The sequence below is a fragment of the Daucus carota genome, chromosome 1 (assembly GCF_001625215.2).
Source record: "Daucus carota subsp. sativus chromosome 1, DH1 v3.0, whole genome shotgun sequence".
Taxonomy (NCBI): Eukaryota; Viridiplantae; Streptophyta; class Magnoliopsida; order Apiales; family Apiaceae; genus Daucus; species Daucus carota.
In genome coordinates this window covers 37,172,758-37,199,445 of record NC_030381.2, presented here as the reverse complement: position 1 = coordinate 37,199,445, position 26,688 = coordinate 37,172,758, and the positions used below count along the sequence as shown (strand labels likewise).

The 26,688-nt window shown below is 31.5% G+C and overlaps 1 protein-coding gene across 1 annotated transcript; it reads right to left on the bottom strand.

Annotated features, from left to right (window-relative positions):
* Positions 1–6,302: 6,302 nt before the first annotated feature.
* LOC135150159 (uncharacterized) lies at positions 6,303–16,196 on the bottom strand. The gene is made up of 5 exons (XM_064086300.1): positions 16,077–16,196; positions 9,597–10,025; positions 9,216–9,347; positions 8,826–8,936; positions 6,303–6,365 (listed from the first exon to the last, which is right to left on the bottom strand). Exons 1-5 carry the CDS (start codon positions 16,194–16,196, stop codon positions 6,303–6,305), a joined length of 855 nt encoding a protein of 284 aa, XP_063942370.1.
* Between the last annotated feature and the right edge of the window lie 10,492 nt (positions 16,197–26,688).

Sequence of the window (26,688 nt, the reverse complement as noted above, 5' to 3'; positions counted from 1 at the left end):
ATTTTGAAACATAAATAATTCTTAATTTAATCTGATTATATAGATTATAAAGCTTCCATTCATTCTTTAATTATAAAATTAAGGTGAATATACTGACGCTAGAGTCTCCTCCTTCCTTAATTAATATTAATAAATTGATTAAGAAATAATTAACCTTAAACGAATACATCAATAAAGAAATACATAGTAGTCATAATTCAGTTACATTACTAAAATTATATACTACAATTATTGACTATATTTAAAATTGATAATAAGCAGATATACGTGATAAATATTTTTAATAAAACAGTTTCCGTATTGTTTTTATAACGGAATAGATTTTCATTAGTATCATTAATATAACCAAATATTTAATATAATGATAAATTATAATGTTTTGAATAAAAGTTTATAAGTTTATAGATCTATTATTAAATCATTATTTGTATAGATAAAATAATAAAAAAAATATTAAGTAATTTTTTCTAAAATATTTATAAAAGACATGAAAATAGTAATGACTGTATAATTAAAATTTCTCGGGGTTCGCCTAACGGCGACCCCTCGTATCTTAAATAAAATAACAAAAAATTATAATTAATTGTATGTAAAAAAATTTATTATTAAGTTATTTAAATGAAAATATGCTCATAGCATTTTGGCCCGTGCTAAGCACATGAGTATGATTTTTTGTTTTTTTGTTTTTATCTAGGTAAGCTATACATTTTTTATTAACAAACAATATGATATGGGATATAAGTTATGAAAGGCAACGCATATAAGAGTCAAAATAATCGTGTTATGTTATTGGCGATCAGTACGCTGTAAATGTTAAAGATAATATATATGATTCGATTGAAAAACAATAAAATCACGCAACAGGAATTATAAAGACACAGACTATATTAATCTATGTATTTGAAAACAGAAATAATTTTAAAAGTTAACCCTATTATGCAGATTATAAACCTTCCATCCATTCCTTAATTATAAAATTAAGGTGAATATGCTGATAATAGAGTTTCCTACCTTGCTTAAAAAAAATTGATAAATAAGTTAAGGAATAACTAACCTTGAGGGAATACATCAATAAAGGAATACCATGCTACAATTATATTTAAAAATCAGCATTCTTTGATTTTTTATCCATCAATAATAAATGTCAAAATCAGCGAAAAGCAAATAAACATTGACTGCCTTTCTTTATTTACATATGAGTTATAGCAGGATTGACCTATTTACCTGAAAATTTAAAAAGTCAAATATATAAAAACTTACTTATTGAGAGCTAAAATTGTGGAATGAAAAGATACTCTATTAATGATGCAATTATAACAAAAAAAATCTTGATTTTAAAATTGAATATAATGAACATGGACACCGCATAAATTAAACAAAAACGTATTGTAATAATAAATGTCATATCAGTGGAAATCAAATGAAGTTTGACTTCTCTATTCGCATATAAGCTATAGCATTCCAGATCCATGTATCGAAAGTTTGAAAAATCTTGTATATGAAAACATCCTTATCAAGAGCTGAAATTATGGAGTGAGAAAAGACTCAATTAATTTGATATTATAACAAAAAATATTGATTTGCTTATTGAATTGTTAATGTATATGGAAGCCACTATATTTTATACAAAAATGGATTGTAATAATAAATGCCAAAATCATTGAAAATCGAATAAATTTTGATTATGTTTCCTTATTTACATATAAGTTATAGCATGCTAGATTCCTGTATCTGAAAATTTAAAAAGTCTAATATATAGAAACTTTCTTATCAAGAGTTAAAATTGTGGAGTGAAGAAATACTTCGTTAATCGGAAATTATAACAAAAAGTCGATTTGAAAATTGAATATAGTGAAAATAGAAACCGCACAAATCATACAAAAAATATTGTAGTAATAAATGCTAAAATAAGTGGAAATCAAATTATATTTGACTATGTTTTCTTACTTGCTATGAGTTATAGTATTGTATACGTATGTATCGGAAAATATAAAAAAAATTAATACATAAAAACTTTATTATCAAGAGCTAAAATTGTGGTGTTAAAAAGTGTTCCATTGATTAGGAATTATAACTAAAAGTATTGATTTGGAAATTGGATGTATTGAATATGGAAACCAGTATATATTATACAAAAAAGGAGTGTAATAATAACGGCCAAAATCAGTTAAATCAGATATACTTTAACTATTTTTCCTTATTTAAATATGGGTTATAGCAGGCTAGACCCATGCATCCAAACATTAAAAATTCGAATATATAAAAACTTCCTTATCAAGAGCTAAAATTATGGAATTACAAAAATACTCTATTAATTTGATTTATGACAAAAAGTCTTGATTTGAAAATTGAGTATAATGAACATGGAAACCACAAAAATTAAATGAAAAAGCTTTTTAGCAATTAATGTCAAAATCAGTGAAAATCAAATAAAGCTTGACTTCTCTATTTGCACATGAGCTATAACAGTTTAGATCCATGTATCCGAATATTTAAAAATCTAATATATAAAAACTTCGTTATTAAGAGCTAAAATTGTGGAGTGAAAAAAGACTCCATTAATTCGAAATTATAACAAAAAATCAAGATTTGAAAATTGAATATACTGAATATCGAAACCACTACATATTATACAAAAAAGGATTGTAATAATAAATGCCAAAATCATTGAAAATCAAATATATTTTGACTACTTTTCCCTATTTACATATGAGTTGTAGCAGGCTAGATTCATGTATCTGGACGGAAATTGCGTCATAGTCATTCTTTGTGTCTCTTGTCAAAAAACAATGGCACGCGATAAAAAGTTAACAAAAAGTCTAGATCAATAAAGCAGATGTTGAGGAAAAGTGAATACAAATCTTCACACGATGAGCATCCGATGGTGGCCAAGACGAATCATCTCTGTTCAACAGTTGTAAGGAAAACTCAATAACAAAAAGAGGCTCAATAAATACAGTGAAGGACATATATGCATCATCATAATCACTATCAATACGAAAGGAAATTATGCAAAAAAAATTAAAAAAATTAATAACAAATTATCATGTCATCTATACAAAATCAAAATAAATTGAATCCAGAAGAATTAAAAAACAAAACACTAAGATTACTTTTTGCACAACACAAATCCCAACACGAAGAGTTAAAATGATGTTCAAAAAATAATCCCAATTTCTATATCACAACACAAATCTTTCATTTGCACTAAAGTGTTCGAACCTTTTCTCAAATTCCTGGAACATGAAATCAATACAAATCGTGAGGACGGATCTCTCAGCTTTTCTCTGTAGTAAATTATTAAACACGTTAAATACAAAATCATGTACTGATTATGGTACCTGCAGCGTTCAAACAACAAATTTCAGAACCCGTTCAAAAATAATAGAATGAACAAATATACACAATGTAGCAAATATTGTAAATTAAGATGGAAATAGTGCAGACTTATTTCACGGCCAATGGTGTTATTCTCTTTTTGACTTCGAAACATCATCCTTTGTCGAAGCATCGTCGCAAAAGGACTTTGACGGATACTACGTGGATGCATACACGGATCAACGCGATTTGTGCAAGATAAGTACAATTTGATTATACAATATAGTAAATAAGCGCAAAGCAAAATCCGTGGATAGAGAAATTAATGTGTAAAGAAAGCCAAGATCAGTAGTACTACACCAAAATCCGACCGAGAACACAAATCAGTTCGAAAGCCAAGCAAGAAAACATACTCGTCGCGATTACATGCGTGGAAGAAAGAATGATTTCGAATGTGAAATCCAACTAATCTGCTTTGATCTAATAAGAATATCATATGCAAATAAGTAGCAAAGCTTAAATCTAAACTGATGTCGTGATTAGTGGCACGATTCAAGGATGTGTGATTAATGCTATTTTTAAATTCTGATCTTAATATGATGATCCTGATATGATTTGAATGAGCTCGTAATGAGTGGCTTGATCGAATGGATTGCATTCAATGCTGCGCTACTGATATGGTATGAACATGATGCATATCCAGTATTATCCGGGTCGGGTCACATAAAGATCCGAAATATCTTTTCATAGTGTTAATTTGAATGAGGAAGATGCTGGGTCGATCCAGAGCTTAATGGGTTGATCCAAGAGCATGTGAAATTACCATATTAGCCTTAAAAAATGACTCATGCTTTAAGAAGTATATAGATTATGTATTATTATATTAGGTATCTAACCAAAAAGATCTCATTATCTCTTTGAAGTAGATTTTTAATGAGCTGTTTTACATTAATATTTGATTTTACTTTCCTTATTTTTTAAAAATTATATTACACTCGTATCTTTTTTCCTTTTAGTTATGAGTTTGTTGACTTTCCTTTATTATTTTAGATAGTTTTGTTATTTTCTTGTTTATATGAACTTATTATGTTCTTTTTTGTATTGTACTTTTCAGGATAGGCGAGTGGAAGAAAAAATGATAGCAAGATCTTTTATGGGTGTTTTCTCATCGAACACTAAAATGTTATTATCTAAGTGTAGTAGTCATGCGAAAAGTTAAATGGTAAACTTTGAACGAAAAAATGGAACTCCGGCAAATTTTGTATTTCATTACAATTATTTATGCGAGAAAGTGTCTTGTGAAAAAAAAAATCTTATTCAAATAAAAAAGAAAAAAGAAATATAATATCCATTTGAAAATTAGTGCACACTATTTACACGTATCAACATAAATTAAAATTAATATGATCATGAACAGTATTTGACAAAAATTTATATAAGTTGTATATCATTGTGATCAAATTAAAATCACTTAATTATATAATAAATTATAAATATAATTTAAATATTAAATAATTTTTTGTTTAAATAATAGATTTTGGAATGAGTGCGAGTAGATTTGATTTTTAAATAAATTTTACTATTAAACACTATATTTGAAAGATGTTTGAAACTTTTTATAAGACCTCCCGTATTTTGAATAAATATTAATGGAATTTAAGAAATAAATTGATCAGAGATAGGGTCAAGTTCGAGAGAGACGCACCTTATCAAGAGACGAGAGAGACGTGATATTGGCCGTTGATGAGATCAGTACTCTGTCAACAAGCATAGGGGCACGCTGGTCAGAAAAAAGAGTATACGCTGATATATTTTGCAGGGATACGATCCGTATACGTTTTTTTATGGTAAGCTGTATATTCTTTTGATTTCACGCTTCAATCATGGGATTCTTTATATTAGGAAGCTTTGCAGTGATTGATATATACGAAATATATCTCAAAACTAAGCCTGTAACTACTGAAAAAAGTTGCAGAGCTTTCTAATGTCAACGTCGACTTAAGCTGACGTTGGTGACAGAAGGTTTGTTTTTGGTTTTTCATCTTTCAAAATCCTCCTTTATTCTTCTTTTATGTGTTCTTTCGGAATCACTATTTTATATATGAACTTATTACAGAACACTGTAAAGAATCATTTCTTATTTTTCTTTTATGTGTTTTTTGTCCAAACATGAGAGGCCGATGATTAGGTTTAAACCTTCTATGCTTGTTGATGTTTTGTTCGCGCTGTCTGATGATCAGAAATCATGGATTTCTTCTACTGGGTTTGGATTTGTATTAAGTTTCCAGTCAAAGGAATAGATGTTCGTGAAATCATGGGTTTCCCCATTGGCGAACAAGATATTGTTTTTGTTGAAAGGACGGATGTGATAAAGAGTTTGGCGAATAATTTAACAAAGGCAAAACATTGTTATCAAGTAACTCCCTCTGATCTTTGCAAAGCTATCACTGCAAACCAAGCAGTTGATGAAGAGTTCAAATTGAACTTTATCGTGCTTTTGATCAATGCATTAAGAGAGGGTTCATCTACTCCATACGTGAACAATAATATGGTTCAGTTTGCGGGTGATATAGCTAATTACAATATATATAATTGCTGCAGGTATCTCATACAATGCTTACAAGAACAGTTTGTTGTTTGGAATCAAAACAGGGAAAAGAGTTTCTTCAAAGGATCTTGTGTTTTTGGATGTGAATACTATTTGTATAAGATTTACTCAGAGAACAGTATAAAGAATCGTGTATCTTATGTTTATGTACTTTTTGTGCAGGCATGAGAGAACGAAATTAGGCGCCTGAAAGATTTAGCTTCATCAAATTGTGTTCTCCGACATGTGGAATGATCGTCCAATTGTATGGCTTATAAGAGTTTGTTGTCAAGATGAACTTTTACCGAAACTTGCACAGATTTAGTTTTATCAGAGTAAACAATAATGATGGTGAATATAGCAGAACACTGGTTGTAATTTTTTATATATGTGTTGTTCAAATAGATGTTCTTATAGGTGTTCTCATAGAACCAGATAATTCAAGAATGACATGTTTAATCTAAACCACATAATTTCAGAAATTATATTATTTTAAATTCATGACTTTGATTGCTATCATACTAACTCAAATCATATGTGATAGTTTTAGAATTTTGACCTCTAAAAGATTTGTTAGGTCCTATAAACTCACTATATAATATGATATAGTGATCACAATCTGTAAAACAGTAAGACAATATGAGTAATTGGAATCAATAAATTCTTATATTCACAAAGCTTTGAAGGTTACAAAAACTCTCTCAGTGATTTATATTGTATCACTAAGAGCTGCTAGGGTTCTTAACAATATACTCGATAACTCAACTCTTATAGAGTAACCCTAATCTGTGTTTATATAGACACAGTTACAAAATCAATCTCTGATTTGATATCCTATAAATCAGCTAATAAATCTATCAATCAAAGATTGCTCCAGTTTTCTGTTTAGTTTCCATAGTCAGCAAATCACTCCTCAGCTTCTATCCTTCCTTGAAGTATATCCGCTTCTGAGCTCTTTCCACGTGTAAACTCTGTCAAGTCTTGACTATGTAAACTCTGATCAGACTTTATCAAACTCTGTCAGACTTTATCAAACTCTGTCAGACTTTACTAGACTCTGATCAGCTTCCATATTAAACTCTGATGATTCCTGTTCTAAAACAAACTTTAAGAACATTAGTAATCATCAATTATATCTAACAATCTCCCCCAACTTGTGCATGAATAAGTTATGTGCAAGTTAACAGATAATTGATGATGTCAAAACATTTAAGTCAAATGCAACAGAGTTTAACTATATAACAGAAAACTTTTAAAACTTACAGATACTTTATTCCTTAGCTGCATAGACACCATTTGCTGTCTTTAGATACTCTCTGAGGAGTTCTTTTTCAGCATCTTCAAGTACTGTAATCATTTGTCTCTTGATCTCTCTCAACTCTGGATCTGAAACTCCAGTTTGATAAATTGCAGCTCTGAGATCATAGATCTTGTTCTTCTTCAAGTCTCTATCCAGCCTAATATTGTAAGCTTTATCAGACTCTTCATTAAATGCAAGAGTTCTGATTCCACCTATTGTTTCAATCTTTGCTGAATTTTTCTTCATCTCCACCAGCTGTCCTTTATGATTAAGATATTTGGGAATGAAAGGTCCAGCATTCTTGTTTCCTGTAATCCCCATCTTCCTTCTGATTTGATCTTTTAGCAGGCTGGAGATGTGTTGTCCTGACTTGTTCTTCACTTGAAATATGTGAGATACATATCTCAATTCCTCCCAGTGTTTAGCATAGAGATCTGCTTCAAGTACTCTAAACACTGTTCCATCAGACATGAAGTAGATAAGGATATTATCTCCTCTGTCATTCTTTACCAACTGGACTGAATCAAGTTTGTCCATTTTGTCTTGCAATACCCCAGTCTTGGGAGCACAGAGAGATGAGGGGTCATCTGGTCTTGATCCTATACTCTGATCAAATTTTTCATATTTGGATCCCAGCCCTCCTTTATCTCTTCCTGCCTTTTGATGAGAAAATGGTTTAATTGAGCCTTTTTCAAAACTTATTTCAGTCATCAGAGTAGGTTTTGCAAATCCAGCCAGTGGTGTAGTTGTTGGTTTGAACACAGCTTGAGCTTTGTCAGAGACTGTGTCTTTCTTTGCTTCCTTATTGACTTGAGCTGTGTCAGAGGTCAATCTTTCTTTTTGAGGTTCTGCAACATGAGCTTTGTCAGAGATTGCAGCTTCTGTTTTCTTTTCCCTCACAACTTGATCCTTGTCAGAGGTTGTAGGCTTCTTCTTTTCCCATCCTTTTTCCAGACGTTCATCTACTTTGTTTTTACCCTTGGAGGTGTATTCATCTTCAGAGTATACCTTCTTGATTGGCAAACTCTGATCAGCAACAGTAGCTTCTTTGATCAGTATTCCCTTTTCTTTTGGCTTGGTAGTTGACTTTGCAGGCTTTTGGATTTTTCCTGACTTTACTGCTTCAATATGTTCCTTTTTCAGCTCAGCTTCCTCTGCAGCAATCAACTCCAAATCCAAATTTGCTTCTGGATTTTCTTGTTCAAAAACCAATCTAGCAAGCTCTTCATCAGTCATGGGTTTGTCTGATCCAGTCACTGGTCTTTGATTAGATCCAGATGTGATGTTGTGAGTTGGACCAGACTTTGTGCTTTGCTTAGATTGTTTCTGACTGTCAGAGTTTGAAACTCTTCCACCAGTCCCTGCTTGAAATCTTTTGTGCTTTGTAAAATCATCAGCATCATCATCATCATCCTTTTTCTTCCTTTTCAGAGATTGAGTAGTAGACTTGCATTTGACTTGAGCTACTCTCTCCCCCTTTTTGACATCATCCTCATCAGGAATCAGAATGGATGTGATCATAGAAAGTGAAGTTTGGATAGCTTCAAGCTGTTTGGACATCTTTTCTTGATTGGATTCAATCAAGGTCATCCGTTTGTCCAGAGATTCATTAGCAGTTACCAGCTTTTGTACATTCTCTTTCATAGGATTGATGGTCCTCTTCTTTTCCAGGTCATTTGTCTCCTTGACCTTTGCCACCTCTGTTCTTAGACTATCAATGGATTTAGATGTCTGGGCATGAGCAGGATGAAATGTCTTCAGATATAGAATTGTGCCCTTGAGGCTTGACATAACATCAGAGTTTGTAATTTTCTTCTCTGCCATAGCTAAGAACTCTTCAGCTTTAGGTGTTTCCAAGGAGTGCTGGTGACTCAACCAGAGTTTATCCCAGACTTCATTTGGTGGATCAACCTGAAGATCCCTTGGGAGTGGCTCAGAGGCTGTATTCAGAGTTTGTAGCCTTGCATTGAACTGGCTAGTAGACTCCCATTTTTGTTGTTTCAGAGGAACTTCAGCATTTTCATCCTTGTCAGTATCTGAACTGGTATCATCCTCAGTATCAGAGTTTGCTTTTTCATCTGCAGGAACAGGATCTGCAACTTTCTCCACATTATCCTGAGCAGATTTTTCTGGAGCTTCAGACTGTGACTTGATGGGCTCTTCACCAGTCTGAGCAAGAGATTGTAAAGCTTCCACAGCTACTTTGTCAGTTTCATCAACTACATCAGACCTGTAGTTCTCTGGAGCTGTATCATGAACAATGGCATCCTCAGGAATTTTCATTGGAGATTGAGGAATTGGACCATGATCAGATAATGGAGTTTGAGAATCAGACAAATTTGCTCCAGCTTCAGTTGTAGCTTGTGCATCACACTCTATTTCTTCATCTACTGCAGATGCTGTAGAAGTTGCTTTAGGAGATGTTGTAGGAGATAATGGTGTGGCATCAGTGATAGGAACAGCTTGAAGAGGTTCCACCATCAGAGCTTGAGAAGGATCAACAGGAATTGGGCTTGATGGTGTTTGCTCTTCTTGGATAGTGAAATCAGTAATTTCAGATTCTGGAATCTTGGCTCTCTTTGGCTTGTGTGCCCTTCTTTTGAATCTAGCTGGTTTTTGTTGAGGACTAGACTGAGCAGGTTCATTGGTTGTTGTAGGTGTAGGTTCAGAGTTTACATCTTGTGCAGGTTCAAGATCATCAAAGTCATATGCTGCAACAAGCCTTCTTCTTTTCTTCTGCTTTGGAGGAGAAGCAGCTTCAGTGTTTACTGGGACATCAGAGTTTGGAGCGTCAGAGTTTACTGGTATATCAGACTTTGTCTGTAGAACTTGTGTATCAACAGAGGTTCTGGTTTTTGTTGTAGAGGGTTGGTCATCAGACTTTATTGATTTGGATGGTTTTGTAGTTGATGATTTGGGTTTTCTGGTGACTGTGGGAGAGGTAGGATGTTGTGGTTGAGGTTGTTGAGGCTGTGGTTGTGGTTCCTGAGGAAGATTCAGCCTTGCCCTGAATGGAGCTGGGATTTGCAGAGGCCTGAGAACTGGTCTCTTCTCATCTTTAGATATGAGATCCTTAAAAGCCCTTTTATGAAGTTTAAAAGGCTTGATCTCATCTGCAGCATCAAAATCCACTTCTCCAACAGTGGCATTAAACAACAATTGACAAAATCTTGAGAAATAAATGACTTTTCTGTTCTCAAGCATTCTTTCACCAATATTTCTAAGAACTAATCTACCAAAATCAAAAGCAGTAGAATAGATCAGAGAATACCCGATTTGGAGCATGTCCATTGGAATAGCATCCCAGTTGGTAGATTTCTTCTGGAAAGCTCTAGTAATGCAATCAAAGAAAAAGCTCCACTCCTTATTGAGCCATGGACGCTTCAACTGACCCAGTTTATCCAGAGATTCGTAGTACCCCAAATCAAGCATCATTGTTCTGAGATTTGCATCTCCATTTGTAATGTATGCCGGATGTTCTGGCAAGTTGAGTGCCTGACGAACTGTTGCTGGAGTAACTGCATACTCCTCCCCGTCATAGGAAAACACAATTGATGGTGATCCATCTGCACCACCATTGTCATATGTACCCGTCCTCCAAAAGCTGATGATTTGGCTTCCTGAAAGTCTTGCAGGAGCGGTGAGAGCTGTACCGATGACACTTTGTGCCAAGAATCGCTGAAAGGGATGATAATCCCTTGGGGCTTCAGCAGTGTCAAGGATGGCTGCATAGTTATTAGGAACGAATTCAACACCTGCCAAGATAAAAGCTGTAGTGGCCATTAGAACAGAGATTATGAGAAGAAGATGTTTGAGGAAGTGTGTAGACGAAGGTTTGAATTTCAGAGAACAGAGTGTAAGAGTTTTGTTTAGAAGGTGAATGTAGAGAGTAAGTGTAAGATTGAATAATAAGCAATAAAATCTGATCTGAAAAACTCTTCAGATTTTGTTGAACTGAGCACGCATGGGCTTTTTGTTCAATCAGACACCTGTCAAAATGTAACTGGTAGATGAGTGTTAGTGGGATGGAGAAACGAGAATAATAATCATGAGTGCAGTAAAACATGCGCAGTAATAAATGGTGATTACACGTTCTCCTATTAAAATGTTTTGCATGTAAACCCACTAATAATACACCCGTTTGAAACACATTCTCTTCACATTCTCTGAATATTTGAAAAAAAATCAAGATTAAATCTCTCGAATTTTTAAACTCTGAGATTTAAGACAAAGAAATTAAATTTCTGCGAACCTCAGAATAAAGACATAATTTTCAGAATATTCATCAATAAATCAGAGTTTGTTCTGAAATCCATAGCTCAATAATGTGCTTGTGAAATGTGTGTGGGCATGTTAAATCAGAGAATATAAAATTTCACAAATTCGTAATTAAAAGGTAGACTTTGAATAATTTATTCAAACTCTCAAAATTTAGACTAGGACATACTCTGAAGATAATAAAATAATCTACCCCCTCCTTTTTTTTTTTTTTTTTTTTTTTTTTTTTTTTTTTTTTATCAGGACGCTTCTCAGTGTGAATGAGGCACGACCTTTAAATATTCTATTGCATTAGTATTTCTCCAGTAATCAGAGATTGTGACTGGTCACCATAGATTATAAAATCTTAGCAATTACTTAATACCAGCAAATGTTTGGTTCTTCCCAGTCACTGTCATATTAACATCTAAGATCTCAAAGGAGTACCATGCTTAATTTTCAGGGGGTTTTGTCTCAGGTAATAAAAATATCAGAGTTTATAGTCACTGTCTAGTATATGAGAGAAAATTTAAATTAATCAGTCTCACTTATAATTAAGATATGTGAAGTAGTAGAGTCTCAATGATATCAGCATGCATAGTGTGAACTAGTGTAGCACAAAATTGAGATCAGGATTAAGGAACTTAGCTGAGATTCATGATTACTCATTCAGAACATGCTTCATGGTATCTTCATAGGTGTTTTGTCTCAGAGAAGATAAAAATGAGATCACTTATCAAGATTCAGAGTTGTAGAAGCATTAGAGAATATTATCAGAGAATGTTTATCAGAGTAAAGCAAACAGAGTATATCATCAGAGAATGTCATCAGAGTATATCATGGCAGATGTGTGAGTAATACATATGATAAATTTGACAATTTAAATTTTTAAAGATCTAACCAATATGTTTACTCAGTTCCTGATATCATTCCTAGCTCATTCACCAGCCTAGTAAAAGTTGCTTCACTTAATGGCTTGGTGAAAATGTCTGCTAGCTGCTGTTCAGTAGGAACAAAGTGAAGTTCAATGGTTCCTTCCTCCACATGCTCCCTTATAAAATGATATCTTATACTGATGTGCTTTGTCAGAGAATGTTGAACTGGATTTCCTGTCATAGCAATAGCACTTTGGTTATCACAATAAATAGGAATTTTAGAGAAGGATAACCCATAGTCCAACAGTTGATTCTTCATCCAAAGAATTTGAGCACAACAGCTGCCTGCAGCAATATACTCTGATTCTGCTGTTGATGTTGAGATGGACTTCTGCTTCTTACTGTACCAAGAAACTAGTCTTCCACCCAGAAATTGACAACTCCCACTTGTGCTTTTCCTGTCAATTTTGCAACCTGCAAAATCTGCATCAGAGTATCCAATTAGACTAAAATCTGATTCTCTAGGATACCATAATCCCAATGATGTTGTTCCCTTGAGATATCTGAATATCCTTTTTACTGCAGTCAGATGAGGCTCTCTTGGATCTGCCTGAAATCTTGCACATAGACATGTGGCATACATAATGTCTGGTCTACTTGCAGTCAAATAAAGCAATGATCCAATCATTCCTCTATAGTTTGTGATATCCACTGATGCACCAGTATCTTTGTCTAGTTTGGTTGCTGTTGCCATAGGAGTAGTTGCAGCTGAACTGTCTTGCATACCAAATTTCTTCAAAAGATTTCTGGTATACTTGGCTTGATTTATAAAAATCCCATCTTCAGTCTGTTCAACTTGTAAACCCAGAAAATAACTGAGTTCCCCCATCATGCTCATTTGGTACCTAGACTGCATAAGCTTGGCAAATCTTTGACAGAGTTTAGCATTAGTGGAGCCAAAAATAATGTCATCAACATAGATTTGAACTAAAAGCAGATCATTACCATGATTCAAATAAAACAAAGTTTTATCTATGGTACCTCTAGTAAATCCACTTTCAAGAAGAAATTGAGCTAGAGTTTCATACCATGCCCTTGGAGCCTGCTTTAGTCCATAAAGTGCTTTGTCCAACCTGTAGACATAGTCTGGATGTTTTGGATCCACAAAGCCTGGAGGTTGTTCAACATATACCTCTTCATCCAGTTTCCCATTTAGAAAAGCACTTTTGACATCAATCTGAAATACCTTGAATTTCTTGTGTGCAGCATAGGCCAGAAAGATTCTAATTGCCTCCAATCTTGCAACTGGAGCAAATGTCTCATCATAATCAATACCTTCCTGTTGTGAATACCCTTTTGCCACAAGCCTTGCTTTATTCCTTGTAATGACACCCTCACTGTCAGTTTTGTTTCTGAACACCCATTTTGCACCAACTATTGATCTGTCTTTAGGTCTTGGTACTAGGGTCCAGACTTTATTTCTCTCAAATTCATTTAACTCTTCTTGCATTGCTTGAATCCAATCAGGATCTTGAAGAGCTTCCTCCACCTTTTTGGGTTCTGTTTGTGACAGAAAGCAATGATGTAAACACTCATTGGCTGTAGCTGTCCTTGTTTGTACACCTGCTTCTGGATTTCCAATAATCAAATCAGGTGTATGAGATTTTGTCCACTTCCTTGCATGTGGAAGTTGACCATTTTCATCATTGGATCCTCCCCCTTGATCCATGCTCTCCTGATTCTGCTGATTACTCTCTGTAGCTCCCCCTGCAATTGTGCTATCAGAGTTTGAATCAGTATTCTCTGATGAGTTTGAGTTAGTATTCTCTGATGAGTCTTGAGTAGAGTCTGAAACATTTTGATGCTCCCCCTCAGCAAGTGCTTCAACATCATGAACTTGTAAATTTTCATCAGAGTTTACTGTATTTTGTTCACAGTCAGAGTTTGACTGTTCATCAGAGATTGTTGAATCAGAGAATATTTCTTCATTTTCAAAATGCAGTTCTTCATGATCATCCGTATCTGTTAGACCCATTATTCTTTTGTCATCAAATGACACATGTATGGATTCCATGATCACCTTGGTTCTCAGATTATAGACTCTGAAGGCCTTTGTTATGATAGGATAACCTACAAAAATGCCTTCATCAGCTTTTAAATCAAACTTGGTAAGCTGTTCTGGATGAGTCTTCAATACAAAGCATTTGCACCCAAATATGTGAAAGTACTTCAGATTTGGCTTCTTTTTCTTCACCATCTCATATGGAGTTTTGCCATGCTTATTAATCAAGGTTGCATTTTGAGTGAAACAAGCTGTTTGAACAGCTTCTGCCCAGAAATAAGTAGGCAATTTAGCCTCATCAAGCATAGTTCTGGCAGCTTCTATAAGAGTCCTGTTTTTCCTTTCAACTACACCATTTTGCTGTGGTGTACCAGGTGCAGAGAATTGTTGCACTACACCTCTTTCTTTGCAGAACTCTTCCATTGTTGAATTTCTGAACTCAGTTCCATTATCACTTCTAATGATCTTGACTTTGTCTTCAGATCCATGGTCCAGTTGTGTCACATGATCCATCAGATGCAAGGCTGTTTCATCTTTAGAGTGAAGAAAATATACCCAAGTGTATCTGGTATACTCATCAACAATGACAAGAGCATATTTCTTCCTTGCAATGGATGGTACATTAACTGGTCCAAATAGATCAACATGTAGAAGATGATATGGTTTCTTTATTGAGAATTCAGTCTTACTCTTGAAGGATGTCTTTCTCTGCTTGGCCTTTTGACATGAATCACATAATCCATCAGATGTAAGTAGTGATTCAGGAAGTCCTCTCACAAGCTTTTTCTTTATAAGCTCATTTATAGAGTTGAAATTCAGATGTGAGAGCTTCTTATGCCACTTCCAACTTTCTTCTGCAGAGATCCTTGTAGACAAGCAAATTGCTTTTCCTTCTGAGTTTGTAGGCAAGTGGATTTCATAAATATTCCCATGTCTGTGAGCAATCACTGCCACTTTGCCTGTTGACTTGCTTACAATCTCACTGTGTTCTTCATAGAAATCAACATGATATCCTCTGTCACAGATTTGACTGACAGAGAGTAAATTGTGTTTTAGCCCTTGAACAAGAGCTACATTAGATATGATGACATTTCCAAGATTGATGTTGCCATATCCCAGAGTCCTTCCTATGTTGCCATCTCCATAAGAAACACTTGGGCCAGCCTTCTCCACAAACTCTGACAGCAGGGCCTTATTTCCAGTCATGTGTCCTGAACATCCACTGTCCAAGACTAGAATATTCTTCCTGTTGCCCTGCAATCACAAAGACCACTAATTGTTAGTTTTAAGGACCCAGACTTGCTTGGATCCCTTGGCCTTATTAAGTTTGTTAGCTTTTGCAGCGGTATTATTATCAGAGTTTGAGCTAACAGACTTTGCAACAGAGTTTGTACTAGAAACAGATTTTGTACTTGCAGAGCTTTTATTAAACTTCTTCAAAGAAGGTTTCAATTGATAATAATCATAATACAAACTATGATATTCTTTGCAAGTATAAATAGAATGCCATAAACTACCACAATGAAAACATGGATCTTGTGGTTTATATCTAATACTACTTTTTCTAACTCCAGACTTTGTAGGTAAAGAGTTAATGTCCTTGTTCTTCCTGCAAAAATTAGCAAGATGATTAGTATTACCACAGTTATGGCATGTCTTCCTAGGTGCATTTGGAACAGGCATGTAGTTATTACTCTTGTCTATTCCAATCTTGCCAATTCTGTTCTTCCTAGGCTCCTTGTTTTTGTCATCAGACTTTACTTCTTTAAGCTTGTGTTTAAGCTGTTTCTGAGTCATCAGTCCTATGTTAACCTGTTTGGGCTTATCAGATTTTAAATTTTTGTTAATCTCTGATTTTGGTCTACTCTGTTTAGACTTAGAGGATTCAACAACAAATTTGATAGGTTTAACCTTAGGTTTTTGAGTTTTAACAAACTCTGTTTTTGATGACTCAGCTTCAGAGTTATCAGTGTAACCTAGTCCCTTCTTCCAGTTTCCACTACCTAAGATATCCTGAGTAGTTTTGCCTGAATTAGTCCATGTTTTAATAATTTCCCTTTCCTTAGCAAGTTCTGATTGAAGAGATGCATACCTCTTTAATAATTCATCTTTGATAATGACAGCATCATCTCTTTCTTTCTGAACTTCCAACATCTGAACTAATTCTTTTTCAAGATAATCATTTCTTTTCTTTACACTTAGAGTTTCAGATTTTAATCTTTCATTTTCTAAAGTCTGATCTCTAAAGCTGGTATGCAAAGTTTTAAGAAACAATCTTAACTCAGTTATATCTTCAGTATCAAAGGCAAGAGTAGAATGAGGTACCTTAGCAGGAGATTCAGAGTTGTTGTCAGTGTTTGCCATCAGAGCATAATTGATTTCTTCTTCTGAATCAGATGTATCTGTCCAGTTTCCTTTCTTGGTGATAAAGGCTTTTTCTTTTTCCTTCTTGGCTTTCTTGCATTCAGATGCAAAGTGTCCCTTTTCACCACAGTTGAAACAGGTATACTTGTCAGCTTTTCCAGCTTTTCCTTCTTTGCCCTCATTCTTCTTAAAGTTCTTCTTGTCATAAACTCTGTCAGAGTTTCTGTCTTTTCTTGAAAAACTTTTGCCTTTGTTGAACTTTTTGTAGGCCAACTTCTTGAAGCTTTTCACCATCAATGCTGCTAACTGCATCATCTCATCATCACTTTCTTCAGAGTCTGAGGGAACATCAGAGTTTGAGTCATCAGAGTTTGATGACTCAATGTCAGACTTTGTGATATGAGCTTTTCCTTTGCTCTTAGCAGCTTCCTCTTGAACTTTCAGAGCAACAGACTTTGATTTTCCTCCATGACGTTTGCTCCTTTGCTCCATTTCAAGTTCATGAGTCTTCAATCTTCCATAAACATCATCAAGAGACATTTCTCCAAGATCAAGATTGTCTCTAATTGTGGTGACTTTCAAATCCCATTTTTCAGGAAGAGCCAGAAGGAATTTGAGATTTGAGTCTTCAAGATCATATTCCTTGTCCACCAGAGATAAGTCATTCAGCAGTTTGACAAATCTGTCATACAGATCTGTCAGAGACTCACCAGATTTTGAGTCAAAGTGCTCATACTCCTGTGTAAGGATTGTTTTTCTGTTTTTCTTAATGGCCTGAGTTCCTTGACACCTGGTTTCCAGAGCATCCCAGATTTGTTTAGCAGTTTTGCACCCAATTACCCTATTAGACATTGCATTGTCAAGAGCACTGTGCAAAAGGTGTTTCACCTTTGAGTCTTTACTAATTGACAGGATGTCCTCAGGGGTATAATCTTTCTTTTCTTTTGGGACCATCTTCTGAGGTTCATCAGCAAGCCCAACAGAGAGCTTGGTGGGCATATGTGGTCCATCAAAGATCCTGTCAAGATATTCTGGATCAACAGAGTCTAAGAATATTATCATTCTCTCTTTCCAGACTGGATATTCAGATGCCTTAAGGATTGGAACTCTAAAGGATGAAGCTTGTGATTTTTCAGACATGATTGTGTTTAAGATCTCACTGTAGTATTCTTAACAGAGCTGGCTCTGATACCACTTGTTAGGTCCTATAAACTCACTATATAATATGATATAGTGATCACAATCTGTAAAACAGTAAGACAATATGAGTAATTGGAATCAATAAATTCTTATATTCACAAAGCTTTGAAGGTTACAAAAACTCTCTCAGTGATTTATATTGTATCACTAAGAGCTGCTAGGGTTCTTAACAATATACTCGATAACTCAACTCTTATAGAGTAACCCTAATCTGTGTTTATATAGACACAGTTACAAAATCAATCTCTGATTTGATATCCTATAAATCAGCTAATAAATCTATCAATCAAAGATTGCTCCAGTTTTCTGTTTAGTTTCCATAGTCAGCAAATCACTCCTCAGCTTCTATCCTTCCTTGAAGTATATCCGCTTCTGAGCTCTTTCCACGTGTAAACTCTGTCAAGTCTTGACTATGTAAACTCTGATCAGACTTTATCAAACTCTGTCAGACTTTATCAAACTCTGTCAGACTTTACTAGACTCTGATCAGCTTCCATATTAAACTCTGATGATTCCTGTTCTAAAACAAACTTTAAGAACATTAGTAATCATCAATTATATCTAACAAGATTCATTATAATATTCCTCGAAATAGTTTTCCATTTATTTTATTTAGTAGAACTTAAAAATATATTCCTCCAAGGAGACGTTAATAAAAACTGAAGAATACACGAACACCTATGAGATTAAAGAATCAAAAACACTATAAAGAATCATAAATTATAAAAAAAAAATCATTTGACATAAACAATAAATTTATAATTAGAAAATATAAATAAAAATATATTTCGAAAGTTTATAGAAATCATATATTAAATTATCCTCCAAACTACATCATCATATTTTAATTTTTTTGATTTCGTAATGTATTTTATTTTTTAAATGAGATTCTTTATATTGTTTTATTCACATTTTATATCTCTTTCTATAGTAAAAAAAATCTTAATCAAATATTCATTACAATAGATTAAATTATTTATATCAGTATAGAAGAATCATTAAAATAGAATTCTTTTTGATGTCGGACTTAGCATAGGAGAACCATTACATTAAGATTCTAAAATAGGTCGAATTTAATTTTAATATAATATTTATTAGTGATAAATTAATTAAGATTCTACCGATTATAATACATATAATGATAATTAAGAATAATTTAATTTAAACGAGTAAAACCCTTAAAAGAATCTCAATAAAATACTTATAACTTTATTCATTAAGGGGTTCTTTAAAAAAATTTCATTCGAATTCTCTTTCAAAGGCTTGTGCACAATATCTTTTTCAAAGGTTTGTGCACAATATATTTTGTTATTTTTTAAATATATTTTAAAATATAAAGTTTTGATGAAAAATCTATGGTTAAAAGTGGTTGAAGATTATAATTTGATTAAAAATGGCAAGGTATAATTGAGAGATTCGTTAAGGTGTTCGTGAATGGAGTGTTAAGAATGATGCATTTTTATTTAATTTAAGTTGAATTAGTACTTTTATTTTTTTTTTAAATACATAACACAACCAATAATGTCTATTTACCATCCGTTAAAAGTAGATAATATTTTTCTTATTAATTTTCAAAAAATAAATACTTCAAAAGATATTCAAATTAATCTCTCATAAATTTATTATTATTAAAAATGTGAGAAAAATTATCTGGACTTTTTGGGAAGGTGAATAGAGATTTGAAAAAGTTTGTATTAAGGATTTAATATTTTAATTTATATGAAAATTTTATAATGTGTTCGTGGAAAGTGATAAAAATAATTATATATTTTAATATTAAATGCTTTCAAAAAAAATTAAAATTATAATAATATCAATAAGGTCTACTTTTAGTATCCGCAAAATCTTTTGTATTTATTACTATTCTGAGTTGAAGAATAAAATCTCATTATTTCTTTACTGTTGTAGTATATTTTATCTACTAATTTATATCTTTTTAATATTAAATTACTAAGTTATTTTTACAAGATTCTTTCTGGTGTTCCTTAGATATTAATTCAATATCTTCTTTCATAGAGATTCTTTAAGGTGTTACGTATCCATATAATAAAAATATATAGTTGTGTTTTTTTAAAATTTATTACTTGATTAATATGGAGATTCATTAAGGTGTTCTCAAAAATACTAAGGTTGTAATGAGAGATCTAGAACCTTTTTTTGCTCGTAATATTTAGGTTTGTGCATAATATATAAATTGTTCTAATATAAAATTTAATATAATTTTTTTGAGTAAATATTGTGAAATTTCAATTTTATACAATTTTCATATCTGTTTATATTTTCACTTATTTTATCATGGATTCATTTTAGTGTTCCGGTGTAAGATTAAATATTTGAATATTGTAGTATAAAATTAAATATTTTATTATTTGAGATTAAAAATTCTATTAAGTTGTTTCTTTATTTGTTAAATTATAACATTAACTTTGGAGGTAAGATTCCGAAGAGAATCCTAAAGAATGGAAATGAACTCACTTGTAGCAAGCAAATCGCATTACACAAACATAAATAAGGAAAAGAAAATTCAAATTTTAAAATCATTAAATACGATGCATACATCATGGATTGTAAACATATGCATTAATGTACACTGTAAATATGGTAAAACTTTAATACAATCTCTTAATATGGTAAAACTTTAATACAAATCTCTTAATAATATCAGAATCTCTATAAGAACACTAGGGAGAAACAAACAAGCCTATCACACACACACAAAATTCTAGAATAGTTCAACAGGACATTCGAACTTTCTACATACAGTCCTCCTTCTTTGGATTTCTGTTTCTTGATCTTTACTATCTCATCGTCCTGACCTAGAGCATACAAAATATTTTATTGTGGTGTTCCCATCTTTATCACTTCTCTCAATTGATCGACGAACATCAAACCCATACAATCTCCCATAATCTTTGTAGTAGAGAAAACTTTTATGAATGAAATTAAATCGTTGATTTAATAATGGTTTTGACCCAGGAGGACATTCCGGAATCAAGTCCTTGCATAGATCTTTTAAATCAATATCATAACCATCAGAACTACAAGAACCTTCAAATGGGTTGTTTCTATAAAAACCTATAAAAGAATAAGGCCCTGAATGAAAAATATGTAATGAACTAGGGTTCTATATCATATACTATATGAAACATGAATAGAACAAAAAATCGAACCCATTGTTAGGGTTAAACCTTGTTTGCTTGTAGAAGTTCTATCCTCACTATCGCATGATCAGAAGTCATGAATCTGGTCTACGGGGTTTGATTCAATATTAAGTTTTCACTTGAATGAGTACCCTGTGTAGATTTCCGAGTTTCTGTTAATGGCGTTTGAACCATTAAAAATGTAGAAGAAAGTTGCAGAGAGGTTCTAGAATCAATAGAACCAGAATTGTTTTGTTCTTCAGTATTCGCTTGATTATTCTCCATCAAAATAAGCTTCTGATACGAGGGTAGCCAAACTGACACGAGAATTGCTACGTACAAAAAGGAAAATTATACTTTAGACATGAGAATCAATCAAGGAGAGTTAATTATATTCATTATCTCGTTAATAAAGGAAAGTTTTGTAATAATGCTGCAGTCGATACATACATAGATACGTATGAAAAATTTAACAGTGCAAATTGTTCCATCTACTGCCCTTGTACGAAATTGTTTGTATTTATACAGTATGTAGATAATTTAATTTGATTGCAAGATCAAGACTGATCCAACGGATAGAAATCACGTCTCTCATGTCTCTCGCTAAGGCTTCGTCTCTTTTGAACCTCCCCCGAGATATATTATATTTAAGTCGACATGTTTTGAGTGTCTCGTATGGTATCAATGGCCTACATTAAGTGCCTGTTTGGGGTTGTGGTTCCAAACCACAACAGCAGCTTTTTCTCAAACCGCTGTAAAAAAGTGTTTGGTAAAGTCTAAAACAGCTTTTTCTAACCACACTTTTTGTCCAAAAGCAGCTTTTACAGAAAGCTGGTATACCCCTGCTTTTCACAAAAGCAGCTGTTGCGCGCAGTTGTTACAGACCCCAACATCAAACCCTGACACAAGCAACTATTTTTTATAAAATATATTATAGCTGTTTACCCTTAAAACAAAATAACAAAACACATATATAACACATGTTTTATTATATTCTGGGATTATTGTTGGCTACACATGATGATTGTTGAATTTTTTCTAATAAATATTTAAATGAAAACATTTGAAATAAATATTGTTTAAATGAATTTTAAGGTTATATCTTTATGGTGTTATTAAATTTTGTTTAAAAAAATTTTATTATAATATAGAGGCAGAAATTAAATTTGTTGAGTAATATGTATTAATTGAAGAAGAATATTATATATTTATATATAAAATAAACGTAAGTAGTATATTTGGTAAATGTTATAGATTTTTATATAATTTTTTAATGAATATAAGAATTAATATTGGTGTTCTAAATAAAATAGAAGTAGTCTAAATCACATAAAAAATATTGTATGTTTTTAATAAGGAATTGTTTTTATTTTATATTTGTGTGTAAAATATAAATGATGCGTTACTGTTGAAAATATTTTACAGAAATTATATAGTTTTGTAAATAGAATACCGTAATTTTTATAAAAAGCCATAAATTTTATTGGTTATTCCAATATGATTTTATATTCTAAATATGATTTTTATATCATTACTTAAAATTATATATATTAATAGCATATTTTTAAAAAAACCTCATACATCATACAAAATAATCAATTAAATTTTAAAAAAACAATATTTTATAGTTTTACAACTGTTAATAGAACCCCAAAACATGTTAATAAAATATTATTTTATTTATAATTATAACTCTAAACAGCTGTTTAACAAAAAAATTACCAAACAGTTTGTTTTCAGCTTTTACTCAAACAGCACATTTGAAATCAAGTTTACCAAACAGCCTCCGCTTTTGTAAACAGCACTTTTTTAAACAGCACTTTTACTCACAGCAACAGCAATTTTCAACAGCAATCCCAAACAGACCCTAAATTTAGATATCAGACGTAGACATGAAATTGACATATATGTAATTAAACATGTGAGTGAGATGGTATATATATGATTAAGAGATTAATGCGTCGGATTTGAGTTTGTCATTGTCATCTACTATCCATCATATGCAACTTATTCCCCACATGCTACGATCCAGATAGATAAATTGTACTTTCATCTTCGTAGTGTACTTTTAATTTGTCAAATAATACATATTTATAAAAATTAAAAATAAAAAGATTATCTAAAATACATAACAAATAACTTTTCCATTAATATGAACTAAAATATACTCCCTCTGTCCCCCTCATTTGTTTACAGTTTTTTCACACTGCTCGACACGCATTTTAATGCGCATATAAAACATAGTTCTATAGCTTATTTTTAAATTTTTTCTTTTTTGTATAAAAATTTAAACATCAAATTTTTATACAGAAGAAAAAAAAGTTCAAAATAATTTACCGAACTACGTTTTACGAGAGCATTAGAATGCGTGCCGAGCCCCCGTCCCCCAATGTAAACAAATGAGGGGGACGGAGGGAGTAATAAATTTATAAGAATTCAAATAACTCAATCATATAAAAATAGGTGAATGTATGCATTAATCCAGACTTATTAAAATTACAAGAATAAAGTTTTGATAAATTTACAAATCTATCAGTTATATATTGATAGGTCCACTACTTTACACATTTTTTTTCTCTTTTCTCTTACTTTATACAATTTTTAAGTCTCCGTGTCCAATACAAACTTATACATATCAAAAGGACGGACGGAGAGGGTATTTTATTTATAAAAGTAATGTTTCACTTTTTCATATAATAAAATTTCGTAAATAATATTATTTTAACAAGGCCTCATCTCCAAAATTGGATAAAATATGATCTAGTGATTTTAAATTTATTTTTTTCTAGAATATTTTTAAATACATGATACATTAAAGATAATGTTCTATAATCTAATCAACATAAATAACAATTATTTTTATAAATAGCAAGACACTGTGAAATACGTAATTTGAAATGCATGGACAAAAACATGAAGCCCAAAAGGACAAAAAACCATATACAGTTTGATCCTATTTTATTAGTGCAGCCTTCATCAGACATACCTTAATTCGTGAGTACTGGACTTGGGCCGTTCAATTCGCTTGCGCTCTTGTTTCTGTTTATTTGTTTACGCTGATTTATGCAACCATTTTATTACTCCCTTATCTGCCTTTGACTTTTCAGCAGACTTTTTATTTTTTAAAGTTATTTCCCCACATAGCTAGAAATATTATTTTCAGTATTTTTTTTTGAATAAAAATGTTGATATAATATTTTTTATTCAGAAAAAAAATTTCAAATATAATTTTTTAAATTATATAGTCAAAACACTTTAAGATGCGTGTCAAAAAATCAAAAGGTAGATATTTAAGATCGGAGAGAGTATTACCATTATTATTATGTATATTTATTGTTTTATTATCATGCATATTTTATTATTTAATTCACTATTCAAATCCAAATTAAGTTTAGAAATAAATTTATATTAAATTATATATTTTTAGATGTTATAATTATATACATTTATTTTATATTATATTAAATATATTTTGATGAATCTAATCACTAAATATTTATATTAACGTTTTGAATGTGTATATTTTTTGCCTTTTTATGTTCTTAGTACGATAAAATAAAAAATTATTGAGATTTCCCTCAACAATCCTATTAATCTAAATATTGGGAAATAACATGACATGACAATTATAATAATAATTGATATTAATATATAAATAATTTGAACCTTAGCAAAATTACTAATTTTTTATATTTGAAATTACAATCATATTGCAAATCACTTATTAAGATTTTTTCAAATATTTTTTAGAGCATAGTATTTTTACAGATATGCAACAACCGTATTTTTTCAAATTTTTTTAGAGCATACTATTTTTACAAGTTTTTTTAAAAAATGACAGTATTTTTATAAAAATTCTTTTAAATTTGGTTATTTACGAGGAAATCCCTTTTAAATCATCAATATACTTATATAAAGGAGAAGCGAGGGGCGTGTAGGTGACGCATCTCATATCGCTTCGTTCTATTTTTTTTTTTTTAATTTTTTGGAATTTTCGGATGAAAAATATCAAAAATTAGAAATATCTTTTTTAATTTCAAATATATTAGAAGCAAGTTTCAGAATCTGATTTTATTTCAGATTATTTATGGAATATAGCAGCTTGAAAAAAGTAGCACACAAATCTCTCTGCACTTATAAATACCCTGTAGGTTGTGGGGTTTTGGATCATATAAACACAACCTTCTTTCTCAAATCTCAATACCACAATCCTACCTCTCTCTCTGTTGATAGTTGTCTTGCTCGATTTTTAACTCGGTGGTGCCGTTCTTCTGCAACAATAGGTGAAGGCTGTTTATACGGTATTAAAAAAAATAAAGGTTGTTGCAAGCAAAGGTAGTTATAGACCGCTATGTGGGAGTCAACAAATCCAAACACGGAAGAAGAATATAGTCTTCACATGATATTGATGGATGAAGAATATAGTCTTCACATGATATTGATGGATGATATCAATAAATTAACTATTAGTGATGTATGTTTGTTGGTTATTCTTTTATAATATTTGTTTTATTCATCGGACATGTTTGTTTTTGTTAATTTTTATATGATTTATTTTGTATACAGGTGAATATTATTCATGTATTATATGTTTGCTCCGTTCAAGCAACCTTTAAGTGAGAGCTGTTTATACAGTATTAAAAAATAAAGGTTGTTACACACAAGGGTAGTTATAGACCGTCATATGACGAATTTAAGTTAGATGTTTTTGTGCACACTCAATCTAAAAAAATTGGAGGAATGTGACAATGTAAGAACATGATTACTTTTAAAAAAACACAAATAAAATTAACATTCGTCATGCTTTAAATTGTTAATTACGTGTAGAAATTTATTTTCATTTTTTCACCATGAATTAAAGTCCAAATTTTGCAATTTTATATATTAGTATTGGTATTACATCAAGATTTTTATAATATAAATTTATTTTATCCTACAGATATTAATTTTTAATCATTAATATACTTTTTATAGATAACCACAAAATTATTGTACTCTACAAATATTAATATTGAATCATTAATATAATTTTTATAAGCCGCCGCAACGCTCGGCTTCTCAACTAGTATATGAATAAAATCTCAACTAGTATATGAATAAAATCGAGGCATTACTTTGTGAATTCAAAACGTTTGCTATATTTTTCAAAAATTAGCAAAAGGTTATAAATCTTAATGTATAGTTTTTTTTAATAATTTGTTTGCTAAATTACTTATATTTACTATTTTTTAAAATTTGTTCACACATTTTTTAGACCGCAAAATATACCACTTATTTTAATTTTGATCACTCATTTAAATATTTAATACTACAACAATATCAAAATTTAGTAAAATCATGATCCCAAATCAAATGACAACCACTCTTTTTAAATTAAATCTTTTTTAGTGTCCCGAATTCATCCAGTAAATTTAGAATAATAATTTATAATTTAAATTAGTTTAAAGTGATAAATTTAAAATAAGAATGGTGTATTTAAATTATACTCTGTAATGAACAACCTATAATAAAAATAAGTTTTATAACTTATCCATTAAACGATAATATTAATTTTTATCACATAAAGTTATAAAATTAAAATTAAA

Bases quoted from the DNA above. Each gene is read 5' to 3' on its own strand.
- LOC135150159 (XM_064086300.1), bottom strand. From the start codon at position 16,196: ATGACTCAGAAACAGCTTAAACACAAGCTTAAAGAAGTAAAGTCTGAT. The intron at 9,348-9,596 runs GTAGATGAAGAA...ATCAAGTCACAG, and splicing joins CAACTTCTACAGCATCTGCA to TCTGAAGCTCCAGAAAAATC. The intron at 6,366-8,825 runs GTAACTGCTAAT...TATGTGGTTTAG, and splicing joins AAGAGAATGTACAAAAGCTG to ATTAAACATGTCATTCTTGA.